The 26129-nt window shown below is 40.0% G+C and overlaps 1 protein-coding gene and 1 long non-coding RNA gene across 3 annotated transcripts in view; one reads left to right on the top strand and one right to left on the bottom strand.

Moving 5' to 3' along the window:
- Positions 1-25626, bottom strand: part of CPEB1 (cytoplasmic polyadenylation element binding protein 1) — a gene marked incomplete at its 5' end in the record, with an annotated part of 53355 nt that extends 27729 nt beyond the window's left edge. Inside the window, 2 exon segments of the mRNA NM_001097510.1 lie at positions 352-540; positions 25451-25626. Of these exon segments, the coding sequence (NP_001090979.1) occupies positions 352-540; positions 25451-25626 (365 nt within the window).
- Positions 746-22677, top strand: LOC110261547. Of its 2 annotated transcripts, none has more exons than XR_002345781.1 (3): positions 746-959; positions 2504-2613; positions 20520-22677. It is a non-coding gene; the product is annotated as an uncharacterized LOC110261547 (long non-coding RNA). The 2 variants fall into 2 exon arrangements; XR_002345780.1 differs by having other exon boundaries at positions 2497-2613.

Genomic DNA, 26129 nt, shown 5'->3' with positions numbered 1-26129 from the left:
CTAAAAGTGTTTTGCTTCATCATCTCTAAGACAGGCCTGGGCACTAGGGGGTTAGCTGGATCTTTTCTGCATAAGACTGTCACCTTGGGGACCCTTCTCAGGGCCACCTCAGGTGCAGACTAACAACTCCAGGGAATTTATCAGGGTAAGTGGAAAAGCCATGCCTGCCTTTACGAGCAACCATCTGTCCTGCCACACTAACAGCCAGCATTTCCATCTTTTGCAAAACAGCTCCATGTTGTATGGGGCGGGGGGGAGGCAGAGGGGATCAGAACAACTGTTGCTGTGGATATCTTCACTCACCACCCCATGCACCCCCCACCCCCAGCCAACTCATTTTCTGACACTCACCGGAGTGTGTGCCGCTCTGGGCTGAGGAATCTGAGTCCTGGGTGCTCCAGGGTCGGTCCCAGCCTATGAGACTGAGGGACTGCAGGCCAAGGCACAAGTCATTTGCATCTGGGAGGCCACGGGAAGAATCTTGCGCAGAGGTGGGGAAAAGCATCCTGCTTGAAACTGTTTCTTCAGAGTCCTGGAAGTCTGCTTTGGACAAGAGGACAGCAGAAACCCCAGAGTTAAGGGCTGTTTTCCCCAGTATTCTCAACAATAAATATTAATACTAGTTTCCTCAAGCTCAGGGACCAGACATCCAAGCTGGCTGGAAGCTGCAGTCGCTGCCTCTGCACTTTTAGGGGTGTTAAAGCAACAGCAGTTGCCATACAGCCCCTCTCCCCACATACACACCCCTATCCCGTCTGCATTACAGACTGGGCCAGCATGTGATCAGGCTGCTGATGCTCCCCGCTGCCAGTGACATCAGCCGGCTGAGCCGTGCAATAGAGAGCGGCATCATCCCTCACAGAACGGGGGAGGAGCAGGAGGGGACGACAGGGAGGAGACTTGCCTACCAGGGAAAAGAGAGCACAACAGCTACTTGGAACAGTCCGGGTGCAGTGCCGGTAAGTCAGGGTTGCAAGGCAGCGCCCTCCGGTCTCCAGCAATGGTGGCCAAGCGGCCCTCAGGCACGACTGAAGTCCTCTGCTGACAGCAAAGCCAAAGCAGCAGACTGCCTGCTTGTGCAGCTCTGCCCTCCTGCCCCTCCCTTTCCCTCCCTCTGCTCTCCACCCCCAAACCCAAAAACACTCTAGTCCTGGACTCTCTCCAGCTGCTTGCTCAAGCCCTGGTTTTGCAGCCCAATGCAAAGCCTCACAATTCTGCTGGCAAAAACCTATGTGCTCGAAGTGGCCTCTGAGCAGCACCCTGACACAGCAGTGTTTGCCACTGATGATGGGACAACCTCCAGAAAAACACTGTACACTCGAACCCTGGGGAACAACAAACACCTGGTGCTCCAGGGTTGTCAGGAGAAGCTTATCACAGAGAAAGGGGGTCAGAGCTTTGGCAGGGGGAGGGGGAGACAGAGTCACTGGGCTACTCCAAGTATGGCCCACAGTCCACAAGGAAGAGTAAGATTGGTCTTGACTAGGATACTCCACTGCTCCCAAGTTCCCTCACCCTACAAGGATGGACCTCAATTGTGAGCAGATATATCAGGACCAGCTCCTCCTCCTGCAAATGTAGGCACAGACTGAGGAAACACTGCCCAGACAGAATCTCAGATCAAAACAAGAGAAAGTGGTATTATGCACTGTCAGAAACCCCATGTTCGGGAGCTCACATCACCCCGCTCTGTCAATACTGCTTCTCTTGCCTTCCAGGAGCACTCAGAGTATAGTGGCCAGGTGTGAGGATCACTGATGTCTCTCGCTGGCTGGGTCCCCTCTCAGGGCACTGCCCAGGACCAAAAGTTCTACTTCTGTGACCACTCATAGTTCCAGCACAAAGCCCAGCTCCACCCAGAGCTTCTGGAACCCATGCCATGCCCTGTTCGCCAATGTTCTCTCCTGCATCAGTCCTTTCCAACATGACCTCCGGTCACAAGGCTTCTTCCTCAGAAAGGAGGGCAAAGCCAAGGTCCCAGCCTCGGCAGGCAGGATGGCAGCACCCCACCCTGCTGGTCCTCCCATGTTACAAAAAGTAACCAGAAACAGGAAGCAAACCCACCTGGGACTGCCCAGGACAGGGTCCGAGGTGGGCAGAGTGGGGGATGATGCCGCTGGCCATAGGGACAGCTGGCCAGAGCCTCCCGAGTATACCCTTCTGTCCACAGGCACTCAGGCATAGCCTAGAGGGGAAAATGGCCAGTCTGTGGGAGGAACTCCTCCCACTGGAGTTTTTTTTTTTTTTAGAGCTTTGCTGCTGTGTCATCCATCCTCGTTATTCCTGTCTGGCTCTGCTTGCTCCTTGTCTGTGTCTGTCAAAGCCTTGTTCACCATTGCACAGGCTAAGCGAGAACTCAACCATGCTGGTGTTGTCCCTACCCCAGGCCACTCCCTCCTGCTTCTTGGACCACTCTTCCCCTAAGTGAAGAATATAGTTTAAAAACAATCCATATGCATTAATTATAAAAATAATTATAATTATTTTATGGCTGAGGGAGCAGTTCTGTGACCATCCGCTGGAGCACTGCGAGGACACGCGGCTCCATGACGCGGCCTACGTGGGGGACCTCCAGACCCTTCGGACCCTGTTGCAAGAGGAGAGCTACTGGAGGTGAGCACGGTGGCCCTTGGGGCCTCCCGGGACTGGGCCCTGGGGTCTGCAGGAAGCGACGGCCAGCTGTGAGGGCACGGCCGTCTCTTAACATATGCATATTTACACAACCATTCCCCCACAAACCAGCCAACTACATAGTCCCTTCCATCATGACGTGCACCTACATCTAGAAGTCATCGTTTCTCCCTCCCTTCTAAAATCAAGGCATTTGGGTACAGGGCTACCTTCAGGCCCCAGCAGAAAGAATCCAATCAACCATACTCCTGCTTCCCACAGACAGTGTAGCAGACCAGCATCACCAACATCACCAGGAGCTTGTCATAAATACAGAATCTCAGGCTCTACCTGAGACGTATGGAATTGATCTACATTTTAACAAGATTCCCAGTTGATATTAATGCACAGAAAAGTTTGAGTGGCACTGATCTATACAACTACCACAAACCTCCCAACCCAAGCAGAAAGATCCCAAGTCTGAGCAGCTGGTCCATTTAAGGCCATTTAGGAACAAATGGCTACAAGCATCCAGAAGCCTGGAGATCTAAATACAGTATAACTCTCTCTTTACTCCCAGCACCCCCACTAAGACATCATCTTTATCCTTATCCAGACATTCTCCACTCCACTGTTTCTTTAAGATAAAGGCTTTCACTATTATCATAGGATTTCTTCACTATATCTTTTTTTTTTTTTTTTCGCTTTTTAGGGCTGCACCCGAGGCATATAGAGGTTACCAGGCTAGGGGTCCAATTGGAGCTGTAGCTGCCGGCCTATACCACGGTAACACCAGATCTGAGCCATGTCTATGACTTACACCAGAGCTCACAGCAATGCCGGATCCTTAACCCACTGAGAGAGGCCAGGGATCAAAACCACAACCTCATGGTTCTAGTCAGGTTCATTAACCACGGAACTCCACACAGCTTCTATTAATTTGAAGATGCAGTGAAGAGGAGTTCCCATCATGGCGCAGTGGAAACAAACCCAACTAGAAACTGTGAGGTTTAGGGTTTGATCTCTGGCCTTACTCAGTGGATTAAGGATCCGGCATTGCCATGAGCTGTGTAGGTCACAGATGTGGCTCGGACCCCGCATTGCTGTGTCTATGGTATAGCCCATCAGCTATAGCTCGGATTCGACCCCTAGACTAGGAACCTCCATATGCTGTGGGTGCAGTCCTAAAGAGACAAAAAAAAAGAAGATGTGGTACATATACACAATGAAATACTACTCAGCCACAAAAAAGAACAAAATAATGCCATTTGCAGCAACATGGTTGCAACTACAGATTCTCATAGTAAGTAAAGTAAGTCAGAAAGAGAGAGACAAATAACCATATATCACTTATGTGTGGGATCTAAAATATGGCAAAAATGAGACTATCTATATAACAGAAACAAATTCATGGACATAAAGAACAGACTGGTTGCCAAGAGGGAGGGAGTGGGATGGACTGGAAGTTTCGGGTTAGTAGGCACAAACTATTACATTTAGAATGGAAAAGCAATGAGGTCCTGTTGTATAGCACAGGGAACTCTATCCAATCACTTGTGACAGACCATGACAGAAGATAAAAGGAGAAAAAAAATGTATATAAATGTGTAACTGGTCACTTTGCTGTGCAGCAGAAACTGACAGCAACAGTGTACATCAACTGTAATTTTAAAAAACTTTAAAAAATAAATAAATAAAACATTCTCTCAAAAAAACAAAACACTCCAGGCCCCGATTGTTTCACTGGTAAATACTACCAAAATTTAGAGTACTGTAAATTTTACATAAATTTTTCCAAAGAACAGGAAAAAAGGAACTTCCCAATTTGTTTCAAGAAGCTAGTATAACCTTGATACTAAGGATACTTTAAGGAATGAAAATTACAAGCTAATGTCTTTTGCGCATCAATACAAAAATCCTGACGACATTTGCAAATCAATCCTAACAATATACTACATAAAATACTTTATGACCAAGCTGGGTTTGTTCCAGGAATGCCAACTTGGTTTTACTTTGGTATCTTTTCTGAATGTTAGCCCCACTTTTTTTTTTTTTTTTTTTAAAGAATAAGTGAGAAGAGTCAAATGAACAGATGTAGGAAAAAAAAATCATTTAACACCCAATCATGATTTTTTAAAAAATCTTCTCAGAATTCCCATCATGGCTCACTGGAAACAAACCTGACTAGTATCCACGAAGACCGCAGGTTCGATCCCTGGCCCTGCTCAGTGGGTTAAAAGGTCTGGCGTTGCTGTGAGTTGTGCTGTAGGCCGCAGATGCGGCTCGGATCTGGCATTGCTGTGGCTGTGGTGTAGGCTGGCGGCCACAGCTCCAATTGGACCCCTAGCCTGGGAACCTCCTTATGCCTCGAGTGCGGCCCTAGAAAAACAAAAGACAAAAAAAAAAAAAAAAAAAAAAATTGAAAAATCTTCTCAGCAAATTCTAAAAAGAAATTAAATAAAACCCATCTAAAAAACTTCAGCTAACAAACTTAATAGTAAAATGCTGAAATCTTCCAATTCCTGAACTCCTTCCACAGGACTAGAAACAAGGTACAGATGCTGCTTATCATCACTTCTATTCAACAGTCTACTGCATACTCTAAGCCAGTGAAAAATAACAGGAAAAAAGGTAGAAGGACTCAAAAGGAAAAACAAAACATTTATAATTTACAGACAACACATTTATGTATGTAGAAAATCCCTAAGAATCTCTAAGTAAACTCAATATTTACAAGTAAATTTAGCAAGGTCACTGAAGGCAATATCCAAAAAGCTTTTCTATGTACTAGAAAACAATCAGGAAATGTATTTCTTTAAATCCCATTCAGAATATTAAACAAAAGAAAATCAACCAAGAAAGCTTCTCATCGATAACACAAAAAAATCCTCATTTCTATGTATGATATGAAAATGATAACTATTTTAAAAAGTCAATAAATTTGAACAATTTTAAAACGAAGAACTTATGTTCATCAAAAGACAAATTAGAAGACAAAAAAGACAAGCCAAAAAGTAGGCAATAATAGCGATGCATATATCCAACAAAGGTGCCTACAAATCTGATTCACCCAACTGAAAACAGCATCAAGGACTTGCATAAGCACATTACGAAATAATATTTCAAATGGCCAACAAAAACCTGGAAATGCTGAATCTCAGCAGATATTAATAAGATACAAAATTTAAAACATAATGCGATATTACTCCATTCCACAAAAACAGTTACAAGAAAAAGCACTAATTCCAGTACATGGTTATGGTGTGAAGAAGCTGGCACTGACATACCCTGCTAGTGGAAAAGTAAAATGATACAACCTCTTAGGAAAAGTTTGGCATTATTTGTTACTTTTGAAGATACAGCTAGATAGAGAACTTGTGTGCCAGGATTCATGCACAAAGTATTCATTACACCACTGTTTAACAGCCCCAAACTGGTAACAACCCAAATGTTAAACATCGAAACTGATAAACTGTTAGATAGTTCATGACATCAATGCTAACAAACTACAGTTGCATGTAGCATGGATGAGTTTTGCAACAAGCCATCCAAAAAAGAATACAATATGAAATTCAAAATTTAAATACTTTTTAGGGATATATGCATGAGGTTGAAATCTATCAAAATAAGCACAGAAAGAGAAATGGTTATATCTAGAGAAAGAGAAATGTGCTCATTAGGGAAAACATGGGGAACTTCTGGTGTTACTGGTAATGCACGAAGTAGTTATAATGTTTATAATTTATTAGAGTGTATAATGGTTTTAGCAATCTTCTAGATATGCATGCTACACTTCATTTAGAAAAGTCAAACCAACCAGTCTAAAAATGAATCAGGAGTTCCTGTCATGGCTCAGCAATAATAAACCTGACTAGTATCCATGAGGACATGGGTTTGATCCCTGGCCCCACTCAGTGGCTTAAGGAGCCAGTGTTGCTATGAGCTCTGGTATAAGTTGCAGATGTGGCTCAGAAACGGCATTGCTACGGCTGTGGCTGTGACATAGGCCAGCAGGTATAGCTCCAATTTGACCCTTAGCCTAGGAACTTCCATATGCCACACGTGTAGCAATAAAAAGAAAAAACAAAAACAGAAAAGAAGAAGCCAGAGTAAGTTCCAAATATGTGACATAAGTGTATATACACGCACATCAAAACTGCAACTAAAATCCTAGATGTTAGGAGGATTCTGGGAAGATGAAAGAGAAGGAAGCACCAGGAATCTGTCTCCCCAGCTAGAGCACTAGCAGAATCTGTATGATGCAACCATTTCAAAATTCTAGAGTCATGAAGGTTTGAAACTTCCAGAGGAAGACTGAGAAGGCACATTGCTATTAATTTGTCAATTTCAGCTCTCAGTACAAGAATGCTACCCATCTCCCACCCCAAGCTGTCCACATGTTCCTGTAGCAGCTTGTATACAGCTGTGGGAGTCAGGGTGGGCAAAAAGGACCTTGTCCTCCAAATACTGGGGATCTTCGGTCTGATCACTAACTGCTGCTTCTGCTCACAAACATGCAGAGGTGGGCAGCCATTGTTGCAGCAATTGAAACGAAAATTTCACTAGAGGGATTCAGAAGCAGATCTGAGCAGGCAGAAGAATCAGTGAACCTGAAGATAGGACAGTAAAAATTATCAAGGCCAAGCAACAGGAAAAAAGAAAGACTTCAGTGCACAGAACCTCATGGAGCTGTGGAACACCATCAAGTAGGCTAACAAATGCACCATGGGGGACCTAGGAGAAGAGAGAGAGAGAAGCCCAATATTTGAATGATGGTTGTAAACTTCTGAAATCTGTGGTGTTACCAGTTAGATCCTTGGCCCAGCACAGTGGGTTAAATGATCCGGCATTGCCACAACTGCAGCTCAGGTCACAGCTGCAGTGTGGATTCGATCCCTGGCCTGGGAACTTTCATATGCCATGGGTGTAGCCATTTAGAAAAAAAAAAAAAAGTTAGGGAAAAATTAAGACATGCCCAGATAAACAAAAGCTGAAGGACCTCATGACCACCAATCGGTCCTGCAAGAAATGCTCAAGGGAGTCTTATAAAGTGAAATGAAAGGATCCTGAACAGTAACTTGAAGCCGTGTGGAGGAAAAAAAGATCTCAATAAAGGTAAATACACAGGTAATTATAAAAGTAAGTATAACTGTAAATAGTTTATAGCTGTATCCTTTGTTTTTCTACATGATTTAGGAGACTTAATACATTTAAAGAAGAAAATAATTATAACATAAAAAAAAGCTAGTACTATTATAACTTTTTTAACTCCAAATCTTGTTGTCTACAGAATTTAGGAGACTAATGCTTTTTTATTTTTATTTTTTTTTTTTCCCCCAGCTACACCCACAGCATCTGGAAGTTCCCAGGCCAGGGATCTAATCCAAGCCCCAACTGTAACCTACGTCAGAGCTGCAGCAATGCCAGATCCTTAATCCACTGTGCCGGGCGAGGGATCGAACTGGCAACACCACAGAAACAAGCCAGATCATTAGCCCACCACACCACAGTAGGAATTCCAACTAATGCATTTTTTAAATTATTAATTTATGTTTTGGAACATACATAGTTTAAAGGCATAATTTTATGGCATCAATAATTGAAAGGAGTGGGGACAGAGCTATAGAAGAGCAGAGGTTTTTTTCTATGTTATGGAAACGAATCTGCTGCAAACTCAAATTAGAGTATTAAAACCTTATGACATTAAATGTAATCCTCATGGCAGCCACAAAGAAAATAGCTATAGAATTTACATAAAGGGATATTAAGAATGGATATAAACATTTAACTACTATAAATTAACTAAACACAAAAGAGGACAATAATGCAGGAAATTAGAGACAAAAAGGCTCTAAGACTTTAACAACAAATTAACACAATGACAAAAGTCCATCTTCTCCTTATGAGCAATTACTTTAAATCATGTAAATGGATTATACTCTCAAATCGAAAGACAGAGATATACAGAATAGATTTTAAAAATGACCCACATATGTCCTGTCTACAAGATACTTGAGATCCAAAGATACAAACAGTTTGAAAGTGCAAAGAGAAAAATAAATTCTACAAAAATCAAAGAAAGCAAAAGAGAGCAGGGGTGGCTATACTAATGTCAGGCAAAACAGACTATGTCAAAAAAGGTTAAAAGAGACCAAAAAATGGTATTATGTATTAATGAAAGGCTCAATATAGCCAGAATATATATATATATATATATATATACATACACACACACATATACACACACACACATATATATATAACATTTATAAGCATTTATGCATGCAATGATAGGCCATCAAAACATATGAAGCAAAAACTAACAACTGAAGAAATAGATGGTTCTATATCTATTAAGTTGGAGATTTAAATATCCTAACTCATGATAATGAATAGAATAAGACAAGATATTTAAATAAGGAAATACAGGACCTGAATAATACAATAAACCAACTAGATCTAAGATATGTATACAGAAAATTCTACTGAACAATGAATACACATTCTCAAGTGCACATGGAACACATTCTAGTGTGAACCATTATCTTCTCTGACAACGACAGGGCAGAGTTCGAAATCAACAGCAAAAGTAAAACTGAAAAGTTCACAAAACTGTGGAAACTAAGCAACACACTTTTAAACAACCAACGGATCAAAGAAGGAATCAGAAGGGAAATTAAAAGATATTTTGAGACAAATGAGACCAAAAACACAATATATGAAAACTTACAGGATGTAGAAAAAGTGGTGCTATGAAGGAAATTTTTATCTGTAAAAGCGCACGTTAAAAAGAAAGATCTCAAATCAATATCCTAACTTTACAACTTAAGAACTAGAAAACAAACTAAACCAAATCTAGAAGAAGGAAGGGAAGAAAATAATAAAGATTAGAGCAGAGATATCAAAAAACAAACAACTCAATCAAAAAAAGGAGCAGAAGATCTAAATAGACATTTTTCCAAAGAAGACATACAGATGGCCAAAATACACACGAAAAGATGCTCAACACCACTAATTATTAGAGAAATACAAATCAAAATTACTGAGTACCACCTTACACAAGCCAAAATTCCACAAACAATAAATGCTGGAGAGGGTGCAAAGAAAAGGGAACCTTCTTACACTGTTGGTAGGAATGTAAACTGGTGGAACCACTATGGGAAACAGTATGGAGGTTCCTCAGAAAATTAAAAATGGAACTACCACATGATCCAGCAATCACACTCCTGGGCACCTATCCTGAGAAAGCCATAATCTGAAAAAGTACATGGACCCCAGTATTCACTGCAGCACTATTTACAACAGCCAAGACATGGAAGTAACCTAAATATCCATCAACAAGGGAATGTATAAAGAAGATATAAGACACATATACAATGGAATATTACTCAGCCATAAAAAAGAATGAAGTAATGCCATTTGCAGCAACATGGATACAACTAAAGATTATCATACTAAGTGAAGTCAGTGAAAGACAAACATATGCTATCAATTATATGTGGAATCTTTTTTAAAAAGGATAAAAATGAACTTAATTGCAGAACAGGAACAGACCTACAGACTTTGGAAAGCTTATGGTTAACAATGGAGACTGGGGTGGGGGAGGGATGGACTGAGGGTTTGGGATTGGCATATGCACACAGAGCTATATGGAATGATTGGCTAATGGAGACCTGCTGTATAGCCAGAGAACTCCACCCAATATTCTGTGATAATCTATGTGGGAAAAGACTATGAAAGAGAATGGATGTGTGTACAGGTATAAGCGAATCACTTTGTTGTATGAAATGATCATGATACCATAAATCAATTATACATCAATAAAACTTTAAAAAACTAAAAAAAGGTTAGAGCAGAGATAAATAACATAGAAAACAGAAAAATTAATAAAATCAAAAGCTGGTTCTTTAAAAATAGCAACAAAATCAACAAACAGGCATGCTAAGAAATACTGAAGAGAGAAAACTCAAATTACTAAATAAATAATTGAAGTGAGGACATTGCTACCTAGTCTACAGAGATAAAAAGGACTAAAAGAATACTGTAAACAACTGTATACCAAAAAATTGGAGAACCTAACACAATGGACAAATTCCTAGAAATACATAACCTACAAAAACTAAATCACAAAGAAACAGATAAACTGAATAGATGTATTATTAGTAACAAGACTGACTCCATAATCAAGACTCTCCCAACAAATTAAAGCCCCAGGCCTGCAGCACATAGTTTCACTGGTGAATTCTACCAAATATTTAAAAAATAACTAATACCAACCCTCCCCAAGCCTTTCCAAAAAACTGAAATGAAACCAGCATAGTCCTGATTCCAGAAAAAGGCACCAGAAGAAAATCATAGACCAGTATCCTTTATATGAACACTGATATAAAAATCCCCAACAAAATACTAGCAAACAGAAATCAACAGCACACTAAAAGGATAACCAAATGGGATTTATTTCTGGAAAGCAAGGATGATTCAATATACCAAAAAAAAAAAAAAATTTAATGTAATACACCACAACAAAATGAAGAGAAAAAACCCCCCATGTAATCAGTTCAATTGATGCAGAAAAACACTTGTCATGGAGTTCCCGTCGTGGCGCAGTGGTTAACGAATCCGACTAGGAACCATGAGGTTGCGGGTTCGGTCCCTGCCCTTGCTCAGTGGGTTAACCATCCGGCGTTGCCGTGAGCTGTGATGTAGGTTGCAGACTCGGCTCAGATCCCGCGTTGCTGTGGCTCTGGCGTAGGCCGGTGGCTACAGCTCTGATTCGACCCCTGGCCTGGGAACCTCCATATGCCGCGGGAGCGGCCCAAGAAATAGCAACAACAACAACAAAAGACAAAAAGACAAAAAAATAAATAAATAAATAAAATTAAAAAAAAAAAGAAAAACATTTGTCAAAATTCAAAACCTTTTCATGATAAAACACTCAAAATAGGAACAAAAGGAAATTACCTCCACATAATAAATGCCATATACATAAAACTCACATAAGATATCATTCTCAATAGTGAAAGACAAAGTTTTTTCTTAAGATCAGGAACAAAGCAAAGGTGTCTGCATTCACCATTTCTACTCAACATAGCAATGGAAGTTCTGACCAGAGCAATTAGCCAAGAAAAATAAATGAAAGGCGACCGAGTTAGAAACAAAGAGGTAAAATTGTCTATGTAGAAAATTGCATCTTATATGCAGAAAACCCTAAACTCACAAAACACTTAACAGAATAAATGAATTCAATAAAATAGCAGATACAAAGTCGACACATACAAATGGGTTGCGTTTATATACACAATAAATAATCTGAAAAGGAAATTACAAACACAATTCCATTTATCATAGTATCAAAAGAATAAAATACTTAGGAATTAACTTCACCAAGAAGGTAAAAGTTGTACAGTGAAAAGCACTGCTGAAAAATTAAAGGTGACATAAATAAATGGAAATGCAACACATGTTCATGAATTAGAAGACTTAATGTTATTAAAATGTCAATACTACCCAAAGCAATCTAAAGAGTCAACCCAATCCGTACCAAAACTCCAATGATACATTTTTTTGAACAGGAAAAACCCATCCTAAAATTCATATGGAATCTCAAGCAACCCCAAATAGCCAAAACAATCTTGAAAAAGAACAAAACAGAAGGACTGTTTCCTGATTTTAAAACTTACTACAAACTACAGCAATCAAAACAGGGTAGAATTAGCATAAAGAGAGACATACAGACCAATGGAACAGAAGAGAGGGCATATAAATCACTGCATATACAGTCAAATGATTTTTGACAGGAATACCAAGATCATTCAATGGGGGAAAGAACAGTCTCTTCAACAAATGGTGCCTAGAAAACTGGACATCCACATGTAAAAGGATAAAGCTGAACCTCTTTACTCAACACCCTTTTACTCAGAGTGGATCGAGACCCTAAATATAAAACCTAAATCAATAAAACTCTTTAGAACAAAACAGAGGACAAAACCTTAACAATATTGGATTTGGCAATGATTTTTTTCTTTTTACTTTCTTTCTGCTTTTTAGGGGCACACCTGTGGCACATGGAAGTTCCCAGACTAGGGGCTGAATTAAAGCTGCAGCTGCCAGCCACAGCCACAGCAACTCAGGATCCAAGCCACACCTGCAACATACACCAGAGCTCACAGCAATGCATGATCCTTAACCCACTGAACCCAGCTGGATTCATAGTCCACTGAGCCAAAACAGGAGCTCCCTTTTTTATTTATTTTTTAATGATTTCTTTAATATGACTTCAGAGACACAAGTAACAAGGAAAAAATGAGATATTAGACTTCATGAAAATCTAAAAATTTTGTACATCAAAAGACTCTAACAGTGGAGTAAAGCGTCAACTCTCAGAATGCGAGAAATATTTGCAAATCATACATCTGATAAGGAATTAATATCCAGAATATATAGAGAACTCTTGAAACTCAATAAGAACCCAAATAACCTAGTTAAAAAATAATCTAATTCAGGGAGTCCCTGCTGTGGTGCAATGGATTAAGAATCCAAATGCAGCAGCTCAAGTCACTGCGGAGGTGCAGTTCAATCCCTGGCCTGGGAACGTCCATATGCCACAGGGGTGGGCAGACACACACACACACACACACACACACACACACACACACACACACACAAATTCAAAAGTGGGCCAAGGGCTTGAACAGATATTTCTCCAAAGAAGATACAAAAACGGCCAATAAGTACATTAAAAGATGCTATAACATCACTCATCACTGGAGAAATGCAAATTAAAAACTACTTCACATTCATTAGAGTGGTTACTATCCAAAAAAAAAAAAAAAACCAGAAAACAAGTGTTGGTGAGGGTGGAAAGAAAGTCGAACCCTCGTGCACTGACTGTGGGAATGTAAAATGGAACAGCTTCTGTGGAAAACAATGACAGTTTGCTCAAAAAATTAAAAACAGAGTTACCACATGATCCAGCAATTACACCTCTTGGTATATACCCAAAAGAGTTGAAAGAAGGATCTCAAAGAAATATTTGTACTCTTGTGTTCATTCACAGCAGCAACATTCATAACAGATAAAATGTGGAAGCTAACTGAGTATCCATCAGCAGATGACTGGAGAAGCCAAAGGTAGTATTTATGTATAATGGAGTATTATTCGGAGTATTATTCAGCCTTGAAAAGAAAGGGACTCCAAAACATGCTAAAACATGGATAATCCTTGAGGACATTATGCTAACATAAAATAAGCAAGTCACAAAAAAGAAAAATATAGTATGATTCCACTCATATGAGGTAAAGTAGTCAAAACCATAAAGACAAAGCATAATGGTGCTTGGCAAGGACTGGGGAAAGGGGAGAAGAGGAATTATTGCTTAGTGGGTACAAAATTTCAATTTTATAAGATGGGAGTTATGTGAATGAATGGTGCCAACATCTGCACAACAATACGAATTTAATATCACCAAACTATACACACTTAAAAATGGTTAAGCTGGTAAATTTTGTCACAGCAAAAAAAAGAAAAAAAATCCTAGATGTTATCACTATTGAATGTGGCAGAAGTATAATTGATTTGAACATAAAATTAGGGCCTCTTTTGGCTTAAGGCATCCAGTTTGTGAGGACGAATTCATTAATCAACTGCATAATGATACCCATCATGTGCCAGGCCCAGTACGGAAGACTAGGAACCCAAGATTATTTAAGACTTGGTCCTTGACTTCACAACTCTTAGTCTAGGAGTTCCCTTTGTGGCTCACAGGTAATGAATCCGACTAGTATGCATGAGGACACAGATTCAACCCCTGGCCTTGATCAGTGGGTTAGGGAATCCGGCATTGCCATGAGCTGTGGTGTAGGTTGCAAATGCAACTCAGATCTGGTGTTGCTGTGGCTGTGGTGTAGGCCGACAGCTGAAGCTCCAATCTGTCCCCTAGCCTGGGAATTTTCATATGCTGCAGGTGCAGCCCTAAAAAAAAAAAAAAAGAAAAAAGACTCAGTCTAAACCTGAAACCAGTAGTTCACCTTTTAAAAATACATGAGGCTTGGATCTGGCATTGCTATGGCTATAGAATAGGCCAGGCAGCTGTAGCTCCAGTAAGACCTTTAGCCTGGGAATCTCCATATGCTGTGAGTGCGGCCTTAAAAAGACCAAAAACAAACAAACAAACAAAAAAGGAGTTCCCATCACGGCGTAGCACAGAAACAAATCCGACTAGGAACCATGAGGTTGCGGGTTTGATTCCTGGACTCTCTCAGTGGGTTTAGGATCCTGCATTACCATGAGCTGTGGTGTAGTTCGCAGACACGGCTCGAATCTGGCGTTGCTGTGGCTGTGGTGTAGGCCATCAGTTGTAGTTTCGATAAGACCCTTAGCCTGGGAATCTCCATACGCCATGAGTGCAGCCTTAAAAAGACAAAAAAAAAAATGAAAAAATAAAAATACATGACCCCAGCAATGCTCTCACAACTGCATGCTTTATATACACACACCATCATAATCATCATTTAGTGAATGAGTTCAGTTATGGGCATCATTCAACATGATATTCAACACATATCTTATTTAAGCTTCACAAAAATCCTATAAATGTGTACTATTACTACTCCTGTGTTACAGTTCAGGAAACTTCACCTCTGAGAGTTGGACAAGGTTAGAGCAAGAAAGTAGCACAGCCAGGATTTGTTCTCAAATAACCTGCATCCAGAGCCTGCACTTTATTTTGTATCGGTTTACTATGAAATGGGTAAACTGAATACACCTTTTCAAAATTATACTTTAACCTCCCCACTTTGAGAATATATATGTTTACATTTATAACACCACCCAGTGGGTCAACAAACAATCTAGAAGAGCGAATGATCTTGCTCCACGCTACTGAGCCAAAGAGACAATGCGAACATGTTAGGCAGGAGAATGTGAGAAAAGTTCCCAGAAGTGATAACCAAGCTAATCTTGAAAAAGAATAGCATTTTTCTAGCCAGAGAATATTCAATTTAATATATGCTTAACAATTCTACTATATACTAGAACAGCACTCCCTGTGTAATTTCATATGTCAGTAATTTTAATTATATAATACATGATGGAATCTCAAGAAACACACCAAACACAGCAGTATAATGGAAAAGAACCCTGGGGCACAGTTCTAGAGACCTTTTCTGGGCTGATGCCAGATCACATATGCTACATGTATTCTTTTAACTGCAGAAAATATTGAATAATATAAACAAGACAAAATTAAGTTGGCTTTACACCCAGATTGACTGAAATTTTGAAGTATGACAGTAACTAAGAACTACAAAGATATGGAGAAAAACTCTCATGAAATCCTGGCCTGATTGCGAACTGTTACATTCTCTTTGAAAAATAAGTTAGCAACTTAAAGTTTAAAGATAGGCAACCAATTACTCTCCCAATTCACATCTAGGTGCATATGGTGAAGAAATTATTATTACATGCACACAAGGAGATATAAACAAATACTATATAATAACAGAAAACTGGAGTTAGACCTAAACATCTACCAGCAGAGATTAGATAATGTATATATTTATGTAAAATACTAATACACAGCATTTAAGATGCACTGGTTTGACTTAAATATCAATATGGACACAAAGTAAATGGAATAATACATGGAAAAAAAAAGAAAATATCAGAAAGACAACACATTTACACAATTTATGTAAACCTTAAAAGTACAACATTTAGGAAGAAGTTATGAGGGTCTTCTTAGATGCTGGTAACATTCTGTATCTTGATCTGAACTATGGTTTTACCTATGGATATATTTTCTTTATGATAATTCGCCCCATTGTATCTGAGGTGTGCACTTTCCTAGATGTTATGTTGTATTCATTTAGAAAGTTAAAATCACTAAACAATGTTTATAGACATATACATATAAGTATAAAGGAAATACACCAATTTTAGGAGAGTCGTTACCTCTAGGAGGGAGAGAGGCAAATTTTTTATTTTACGTCTTATGTTGCCTTAAAAAAGGTTTGAATCAAATACATCAAAATCTTAACATTTGATAAAGATGGGTAGTATGTACACAGGGATAGTTGATTTTCTTCTCTTTTCTCTATTTTAAAATGTTTAATAGTAAAAAGTTCTCTGCAAAAGCAAAACAAGCACATTTAAAGCTTACCATTCAGAGATAACCACTGTTTTGAAACTGTTGACAGCTCTACTGAGGCGTAATTGACATCATAAACTGCATATATTTAAAGAGCAAATTTTGATGTTTCAACATTATGCATGAAACCATCACCATCATCAAGATAATAAATACATTCATCATCCCCAAGTTTCCTCATGTGCCTTGGTAATCCCTCTCTTTTCCCATCCTTGTACCTCTTTTCCCAGTAAACTATGGATTTGCTTTCTATCATTATAGCTTAGTTTGTATCTTCTAGAATTCCGTTTAACTGGAATCATATAGTATATAATCTTTTTTTGTCAGGCTTCTTTCACTGAGTCTAATTCTCCTTAGATTCATCTATGCTGTAGCATGCATTGATAAAAATGTTCTTTCGTATGGACATGCCATGATTTGTTTATCCATTTACCAACTGATGGACATTCAGGTCAGCTATCACAAATAACCATGAACATTTGTGCACAAGTCTATCTATGGATATATGCTTTCATTTCTCTTAAGTGTAACTACTACTCCCTAAATTTGTTAAAGTCAATAAAAACAGGAAAAGTGAGAAACTGTCACACTGTCTAGAAGAGCCTAAACAGACATGGTGACTAAATGTAATATGGGATCTTGGTACAAAAAAAAAAGGACATTAGGCAAAAACTATGGAAATCCAAATAAAAGATGCACCCTATAGTATCAATACTGGTTCATTCGTTAACTGTAACAAATGGGACAAAAATTCACCATACTAATGTCAGATGTTAGCAGTAAGGGAAACTGGAAGTGGAATATAGAGAAACTCTCTGTATTATCTTTATCATTTTCCTATAAATCAAAAACTATTCTGGAGTTTCCTGGTGGCTCAGGAGGTTAAAGATCTGGCATTGCCATTACTGTGGCTCTGGTTACTGCTGTGGTGCAGGTTTGATCCCTGGCCTGGGAACTTCTGCATGCTTCAGGTGCAGCCGACCCCCCCCCCGCCCCCAAATTATTCTAAAGTAAAAGTTTCTTTTAAAAAAGTGTGAGTGGAATGTTAGGTAAGCATTTAACTTTTTAAAAGAATCTACGAGGAGTTTCCCCTGCAGCCAGGTGAGTTAAAGATGCAGAACGGTCACTGCAGTGGCTTAGGTCACTGCTGCGGCACAGGTTCAATCCCTGGCCCAGGAATTTCCACATCCTGTGGGCACAGCCGAAAAAATAAATTTAAAAAAATTTTTTAAAGAAATTAAAAAAAAAAAAATCTACCAAACTGTTTTCGAAAGAGTTGTGCTATTTTGCATTCCTACCAGCAGTTTATGAAAGTTCCAGGTCTCCCACATTTCTAACAATTCTTGGTAAGGTCAGTCCTCTTAATTTTAGACATTCTAATAGGTGTGTACATTGTTAATATTTTAATATAAAATTGTTGGTGTATATTTTGCCAAGATATTTGAAAAAAGTATGCACATGCAGGCACACACATAAGATCAGCAAGATCCAATTTCTTAGTTCCTATTGGAAAACATGCAGCTGCTTAAATCCAAATCTTTCCATATATCTTTCAAAACCACATGGATCAACAAAAGCGAATAAAAGTGCTTGTAGCCTGAAACTACAGAATATTTAGGAAATAGAACATCATAAACTTAAATGTAAGAAGGATTCAAATTTCCCAAAGTAGTATGTATACTCAGCTCCGGACTTCACATTGGAACACATTAGGCAACGACAAGCAAACAGAAAATGACACAGAAAAATTATAATTTACAGGAAGTTCCTTTGTGGAAGAACAGGATAAGGATCCAGTGTTGCTGCAGCTGTGGCAGAGGTTGCAACTGTCACAAGGGTTCAATCCCCGGCCTGGGAACTTCCACGTGCTGTAGATGTGGCCAAAAGGCACATTATAATTTACAACAGCATTAGAGACTTACCCAGACCTCGAGATAAACCTTAAAAAATGTCCAAGACATCTAGAAAACATTGAGAAAAATTAAAGACCTGATCAATGAAAAGACATACTAGCTTTGTTGAATTCAAAGATTTGTTGTCAACATATTCTTTTCACAAATTGATTCATAGATTCAAGGCAATCCCTAAAGAAAAATGAGTCTAAGACTTGAAGGAGCACTTCAAGAAAGAAAATATCAAAAGGTCAACAAACATATGAAAAGGTGTTCAACTTCATGAGTTATCAAAGAAACGAAAATTAAAACTGCAACAGAGATGCTATTACACACTCTTCAAAATGGCCAAAGTGACGAAGACAATACCAGTTGTTGGTGAGGATGTGGAACAACCCAAAGCATCTGACACTGTCACGAATGTCAACTGGCTCAATCACTGTGAAACATCGTCTGGCAGCATCTACTAATGCTAAAAACATACATACCCCTATAAGCCAACACTTTCCTAGGATTACACTCAATAGAAATAAGTTCACCAAAAGGCATGTTCATAACAGCACTATTCATAATAGCCCCAAACGCCTATTAAAGGTAGAATGAAAAAGCCTGAGTATATTTATACAACATAACACTGTACAGCAATGAGAACCAATGATCCACAACCACTGCCTGAAATATGCATGAATCTCACAGATGAAAAGTATATATTTGTTATCTTATTATATATGTTCAGAAACAGGCAAAACTGTTCATGCATTTAAATGCCAATTGGATGGTTTACCCTTCACTAGTTAAAAGACTTCAGGGCTCTAAGAAGGCTTCTCATCTACCGCTTCTATACATGTGTGGATATACAAGATATTTGGTGCATGAATATTCACTGAATTTTCATATTTACCATTTGTATACTTTTCTCTTTGTATGTTATACTTCAATAGAAAGTTAAACTTTTATCAGTTAACTGTTAAAGCCATATATTAAGGTTCCACAAAAATTTTGTGGGAAACAAGACTTCGCAAGAGTAATTTCAACTGTCTCTTTTTAACTGTGACTGAATATATTAAAATTTATTTCAGAATACCTTTTCAGATAATTAAGTGACAGTACTGTTTAATGATCCTCCAGAATAAGAAAGAAATCCATTTCGGAGAGAAATTCAATATATTGGACTACAACTCTACACTTCCTTGGTCCTAAATTTAAAGTTGGTAGCTCATCTAGATCTGGGAGTTGCTGGTTACATGCTTGTTTTCAGTTTGCGAGCTCTTCACTTATGATGTATACTTTTCTTTTTTTTTGTCTTTTGTCTTTTTTTTTTTAGGACCGCACCCACGGCATGTGGAGGTCCCCAGGCTCGGGATCTAATTGGAGCTGTTGCTGCCAGCCTACACACAGCCACAGCTACACAGGATCCAAGCCGCATGTGTGACCTACACCACAGCCCAACACCAGATCTTCAACCCACTGAGCAAGGCCAGGGACCGAACCCGCAACCTTATGGCTCCTCGTCGGATTCGTTTCCACTGCGCCACGACAGGAACTCTGATGTATACTTTTCTGTATGTACATTATACTTCAATAATAAAAGTTTTTCGGAGTTCCCGTTATGGCACAGTGGTTAACGAATCTAACTAGGAACCATGAGGTTGTGGGTTCAATCCCTGGCCTTGCTCAGTGGGTAAAGGATCCAGCATTGCTGTGAGCTGTGGTGTAGGTTGCAGACATGGCTCGGATCCCGCATTGCTGTGGCTCCAGCTCTGATTCAACCCCTGGCCTGGGAACATCCATATACTGCAGGAGTGGCCCAAGAAATGGCAAAAAGACAAAATAATAATAATAATAATAATTTTTCTTTTTTTTTTTTTTAGGACCACACTCACAGCCTATGGAAGGGGTCATACGGGAGCTAGGGGTCATACGGGAGCTAGGGGTCATACGGGAGCTGCCGCTGCCGGTCTATACCACAGCCATGGCAACAAGGGATCTGAGCCACATCTGCGACCTATGCCACAGCTCACAGCAACACCAGATCCTTAATCCACTGATCGGGGCCAGGGATCAAATCCACATCCTCATGGATACTAGTCGGATTTGTTAACACTGAACCACGACTCGAACTCCAAAATAATAAAAATCTTAATCAGCACTTCACAGCTTAATTACTTTGAACTACTTTGGCTAATCTATCCCTTTTCTAAGTCTTCAAGCTATTTCAACTGGTTACTGAGAATTCTCATCTCAGTGAGTTAATGTGTAACTTTTTTCCTCCAGTTACTGCTGCCAGCCATACTATACATTAAATCTCCTATCCGTCTAGTCATTAAGATGTCCCTTAATGTCATCTTACCAATTTTCACACTTTACAGGCACTTACTAAAAACTCATTTCATTTACAGTTTAATCACATGCCCATGTACAGCTTATTTCCTTCCTTCCTCACAGAGTTCAAAAGATTCTGACTTAAAGGACCAGGGAGCAGGGAAAGGCCCTGTAGGTGACAGGCATCCCTTTCATGAGGAGTGTGTACATCCCCACCACACAGTTGCCCGGGTAACGGATCCCAGCTCTGGCCTAAGCTTCCAGCCCCATCCCAACTCCTACTACCCCACACACAGCAAGGGCCTTCTTGGTGGGATTCTAGCCCAAAAGCTCAGGCCTTCTGCAACTTCTCCTAAACCTCCTGAACCACGTTAAGTCACAGCTTCCCTGTGTGTCCACTGGTGGGAACTCAGATGCTTCAGCCATCTTCCCTCCCTCCCTGCCCTACATCATCTCTCCATTTCTCCTTCATCTCTACTTGTCAAGGACAGAAAGCAAGTCTGCTGCCTAACAAGGGGCTCAACTTCTGCCTTCTTTCTTAGAAGCACGCTCAATCTATACAAATGCTTCTCTTGAAGGGTCCCCCTGTGTGGCTGAGCAGAGGAAGCAGCATCCCAGTCTACTGTGCTCCACTGGGAGAGGAGGGACTCACCCCCCAATGCTACCCTCCCTAAGCAGTCTCCTTATACAGACCAGGAAAAGACAGATAATGTTTGTGGTGGTAGGGACAGCTCTGTGTTCTCATGGTAAGCCCTCAGTGAGGTATCTGGTTCCACCTCTCAGGCACTGTCATTGTACCACAGGTCATTTAACACCTCTTCATTCTCAGCTTTGGACCCCACTACCAATTCTGAAGCAAAAAGGAAAAAAATCTATTCATTATCCAGTTACTCTGAAATAACTTTCCCTTCTTCAAGGCCTATTTCAAAGGCTGCTTCATCGAAAAAGTGTTTCCTAGTTCCCTAATACAATCTCTCCCTCCTCTGACCCTGACACAGCACTTTTCTAATAGCTTAACTGAGTGTGTAGTTTTATTACTACTTGCACTGCATACCATATGCAATGAAATTCTGTCCCAGCTAACACAGCCTTGCAAGTGACAAACATGTGTTCAAATGAAAAATATAAATGGTACATAACTATTGCAAAGTTAGGCATACCTAGGAAACGAGTTGTGCAATTAAAATTAAATGTGCTCTTTACAAAATCCAAACAACAATATGAAACACTGTGCCAAGATATACCATTTTGAACAGGCTGTTTTTATTGTAAAACACGTTTGTTACAGAAGAACTAGTAGGGAAAAGCACACAGAAAAAAGATTACTCATAATACCTTCACTATTACATTTATGTCTTGTCATTCCAGTCTTATCCATGCATTTATACATACCTAAGACTATACTGTTTTCCACTTTTCTTTTTCACCTCGTATTGCAATTATATCATTAATTAGTCTTCTACAAACATCGTATTTAATAACTGCAGAACTGCATGGCTGCTGATACACTGAATGTTCCATATGCTGCAAAACACTCCACTGTCTGGTTACTTAAGCTTTTACTGTCACCAAACTGTTCCTAGTTATAATGCTGTGATAAACAATCTTGATAAGATTTTTTTTTGTCTTTTTAGGGCAGCATATGGAGGTTCCCAGATAGGGGCTGAATCAGAGCTGTAGCTGCCGGCCTATGTCACAGCCACAGCAACACAGGATCCGAGCTGCATCTGCAACCTACACCACAGATCACGGCAACGCCAGATTCTTAACCCACTGAGTGAGGCAAGGGATGGAACCTGCGTCCTCATGGACGCTAGTCAGATTCATTTCCGATGAGCCACGATAGGAACTCCCTTGATAAGTTTTTATTTTTTTAATTTTTTGTATTTTTGTCTTCTCTTGGGCTGCATCTGTGGAATATGGAGGTTCCCAAGCTAGGGGTCCAATTTGAGCTGTAGCCACTGGCCTACACCAGAGACACAGCAACGCCAGATCCGAGCCTCGTCTGCGACCTACACCACAGCTCATGGCAACACTGGATCCTTAACTCATTGAGTGAGCCCAGGGATTGAACCCGCAACCTCGTGGTTCCCAGTTGGATTCGTTAACCACTGAGCCATGACAGGAACTCCTGATAAGTTTTTATAATTCTGATTATCTTCTTAGGTAACAAGACTGATTTTGACCAGAAGCTACACATTATTTCTTGAAGTTTTTCATGAAAAATACATACCCAGGTTTACTTCCTCATTAACCACAAGATGGGTTTTCCTGCTTGGGAAACCTGGGAGAGCTGCTCTCTGCTGTAGGCCAGGCAGCCCTGCCTCACCACTTGAAACCATGAGCCCACAGCCCCGAGTCAAGACCTCAGGTAGGGACAGGGAAAGAGCTGACCACACAGTGGGGGCTAGGTTACCTGCAAAGGGTCAGAACACCAGCTACCTTGACCAGAACCTCTGCCACACTCCCGTGAGGTCCCTTCAAACTGCAGCACTGCTTCCTCATCTAAGCGCCACAGGAGAACCCTGCGAGGCATTTGGGGCAGGTACCATTCTGTCCTACAGCTGGAAGAACTATCTACTTCATTTTACTGCCCAAGGTCAACTTAGAACCCATTTTTTCTCTATTCAACATATTCTTCTGCCCTGAGAAGGCTCTGAAGAGGCCAAGAAGTCTACTTACTCCTTGTAGTTTGACCAGTCTGTGATGTGGGCGGAGTGCAACGGTAACAGTTTCACCAGGGCTTGGCATCTTCCTAGTGAGGCCATGGAGTTCCCTAGCCAACTGCAAATGTACACCCTCAAAGCTCCTCTCTCACCGACCATGCGTCTTACACGAGTCAACAACCTAGCATTACCTGAAAAATACTTTGCTATAAACCATCCAAGTTTACAGCATGTCTGAAGCAATCCAGTGAAATTTAAGCCATTGCTGACTATCATCCTTAATGGAATAAATGTCATGCAATTTTCTCAAAAGAGAAAAACAGCATGTATGTAGAACCAAGCAGGTCCTCCGAATTTTTAACTTGGCATAAGCTACATAATAAGGGTTAGCTCACGCTTATACCAGTTAACAGAAAATATCACATGTATACCTTTTTGGAAATTAGAAAAGATAAGACCCTCCTCTGTCCCCCAGCCCCCACATTCTTCTCTCATTTCCCCTCCAGGACAATTTAATAGCAAATGCTACAATTCCACAGGTCAGTCTCCTCCCTAAGGAACTTCTCCCTTAAACACTTAGCTAGTTTATGTTCACATGCTCCAGCACTTCTGTGGGAATTATTTCCAAGGCCAAGTTAAAAATAACTCAAAGAATTTATAACTAAAAAATAGCAATTACCAGTTCCTGTTCTGAGAAGCCCTGTTGTTACAAATATTTTCAAGGTCCATTTAAAAAATTATAAACATGTTCACTTTCATCTAAAATAATTCAAAAATATTTCACAAAATTCTTATATGCTGCAACTCCCACAAAAAGATAATGAAACACTGTTAGAACATCCAAGCTCCTCCTGAAGGATCATCTTCAGGAGATGCTGCCCTTTCCCTCTACTATTCTGTGGAATATCCTAAATATCATAAAAGCTGAATGCTTGTTGACCTGCATTCATGTTTAAAAGCAATTAAAATATTCAGGAGCTGCACCATCCAATACAATAGCCACTAGTCCCATGTGGCTACTGAGCACTTGAAATGTAACTAGTTCAAATTGAGCTGTGCTGTAAATTTAAAATAAGCATTGGATTTTGGAGTCTAAGTCGTACTAGTATATACAAAGACATACTAGCAAAAGAATATCTTGTTAATATTTTATTGATTACATATTGACATATCTTGAATATGTTGAATTAGACCAAGTATTGATTACCCTTGAAAAAATTTTAATATACCTGTAAGAAGATCTATCATAAAATACATGACTCACATTGTATATATAAATACTCTTGTCACATCTGACCTATCCTTTTTCACCCAATGTTCTTACAAATCATAAAATAGATTTCTATAAAATAATCAAAAGGTAGTCTTGGAGTTCCCGTCGTGGCGCAGTGGTTAACGAATCCGACTAGGAACCATGAGGTTGCGGGTTCGGTCCCTGCCCTTGCTCAGTGGGTTAACCATCCGGCGTTGCCGTGAGCTGTGGTGTAGGTTGCAGACGCGGCTCGGATCCCACGTTGCTGTGGCTCTGGCGTAGGCCGGTGGCTACAGCTCCGATTCGACCCCTAGCCTGAGAACCTCCATATGCCGCGGGAGCGGCCCAAGAAATAGCAAAAAAAAAAAAGAAAAAAAAAAGACCAAAAAAAAAAAAAAAAAGGTAGTCTTCACCCTAAAGGGGACCCAATCCACAAAGCAAACTACAAAAGGGGCAAGTATTGCCAGAGATTCAAGGACATTTTTCACAGGTTTTACAAAAAGCTGCCTAGAACAGCTGTATACACATGTCTAGCACATCCAAGTTTTCATATCTAAATCACCTGGCAAATGATCATGAATTCCTCGATTTATGGGTGTAGTGCAGACTCTGCTGAAATCCAGAGAATTATCCAGTATGGTATTTATCCTTCGAAAGATATTGGCATTGCTACACGTGGAGAGTGCAGGTGCTTCCTGGTTGTCCCAGCAATCTTTTATCTTTCCTGCCTCTTCTTCCTAGACACAAAGAAAATATATTTAGGTTTTCTACTTTCCCTGATGATAGAGACATCACACCTCTTTCTTCCAATCCAAGTCCAAGATAACAAGGACTTGGGTTTCTTGTCTATATATTAAAATACTACGAGCAAGGTACCCTGAGAGAATTGTGAGAGGGAAAAACACTGAAGTATATAAGACACTGCCTCAAGAACTTTCTCATGCAATGGGACATGGATAGGAAGTATAGAATGGCATAGTAGCAACAGCATGAACCTTACAATGAGACATACCTGGTTCAAATCTTGAGTTTATCTATACAATAGATTTGGCAATAAAAAGGAATGAAGTACTGATACATACTACAAGACAGGTAAACCTCAAAAACATTATGTGAAAGAAGCCAGTCACAAGAGACCACATATTATATGAGCCCGATTATATGAAATGTCCAGAATAAACAAATCTAAAGTAGATTAGCTGCCTTCACCTGGGGAGCTGGGGAGGGGGTTAGAGGGTGGT

The sequence above is a fragment of the Sus scrofa genome, chromosome 7 (genome assembly GCF_000003025.6).
Source record: "Sus scrofa isolate TJ Tabasco breed Duroc chromosome 7, Sscrofa11.1, whole genome shotgun sequence".
NCBI classification, from domain to species: Eukaryota; Metazoa; Chordata; class Mammalia; order Artiodactyla; family Suidae; genus Sus; species Sus scrofa.
This window is presented reverse-complemented; position numbering and strand designations above follow the sequence as displayed.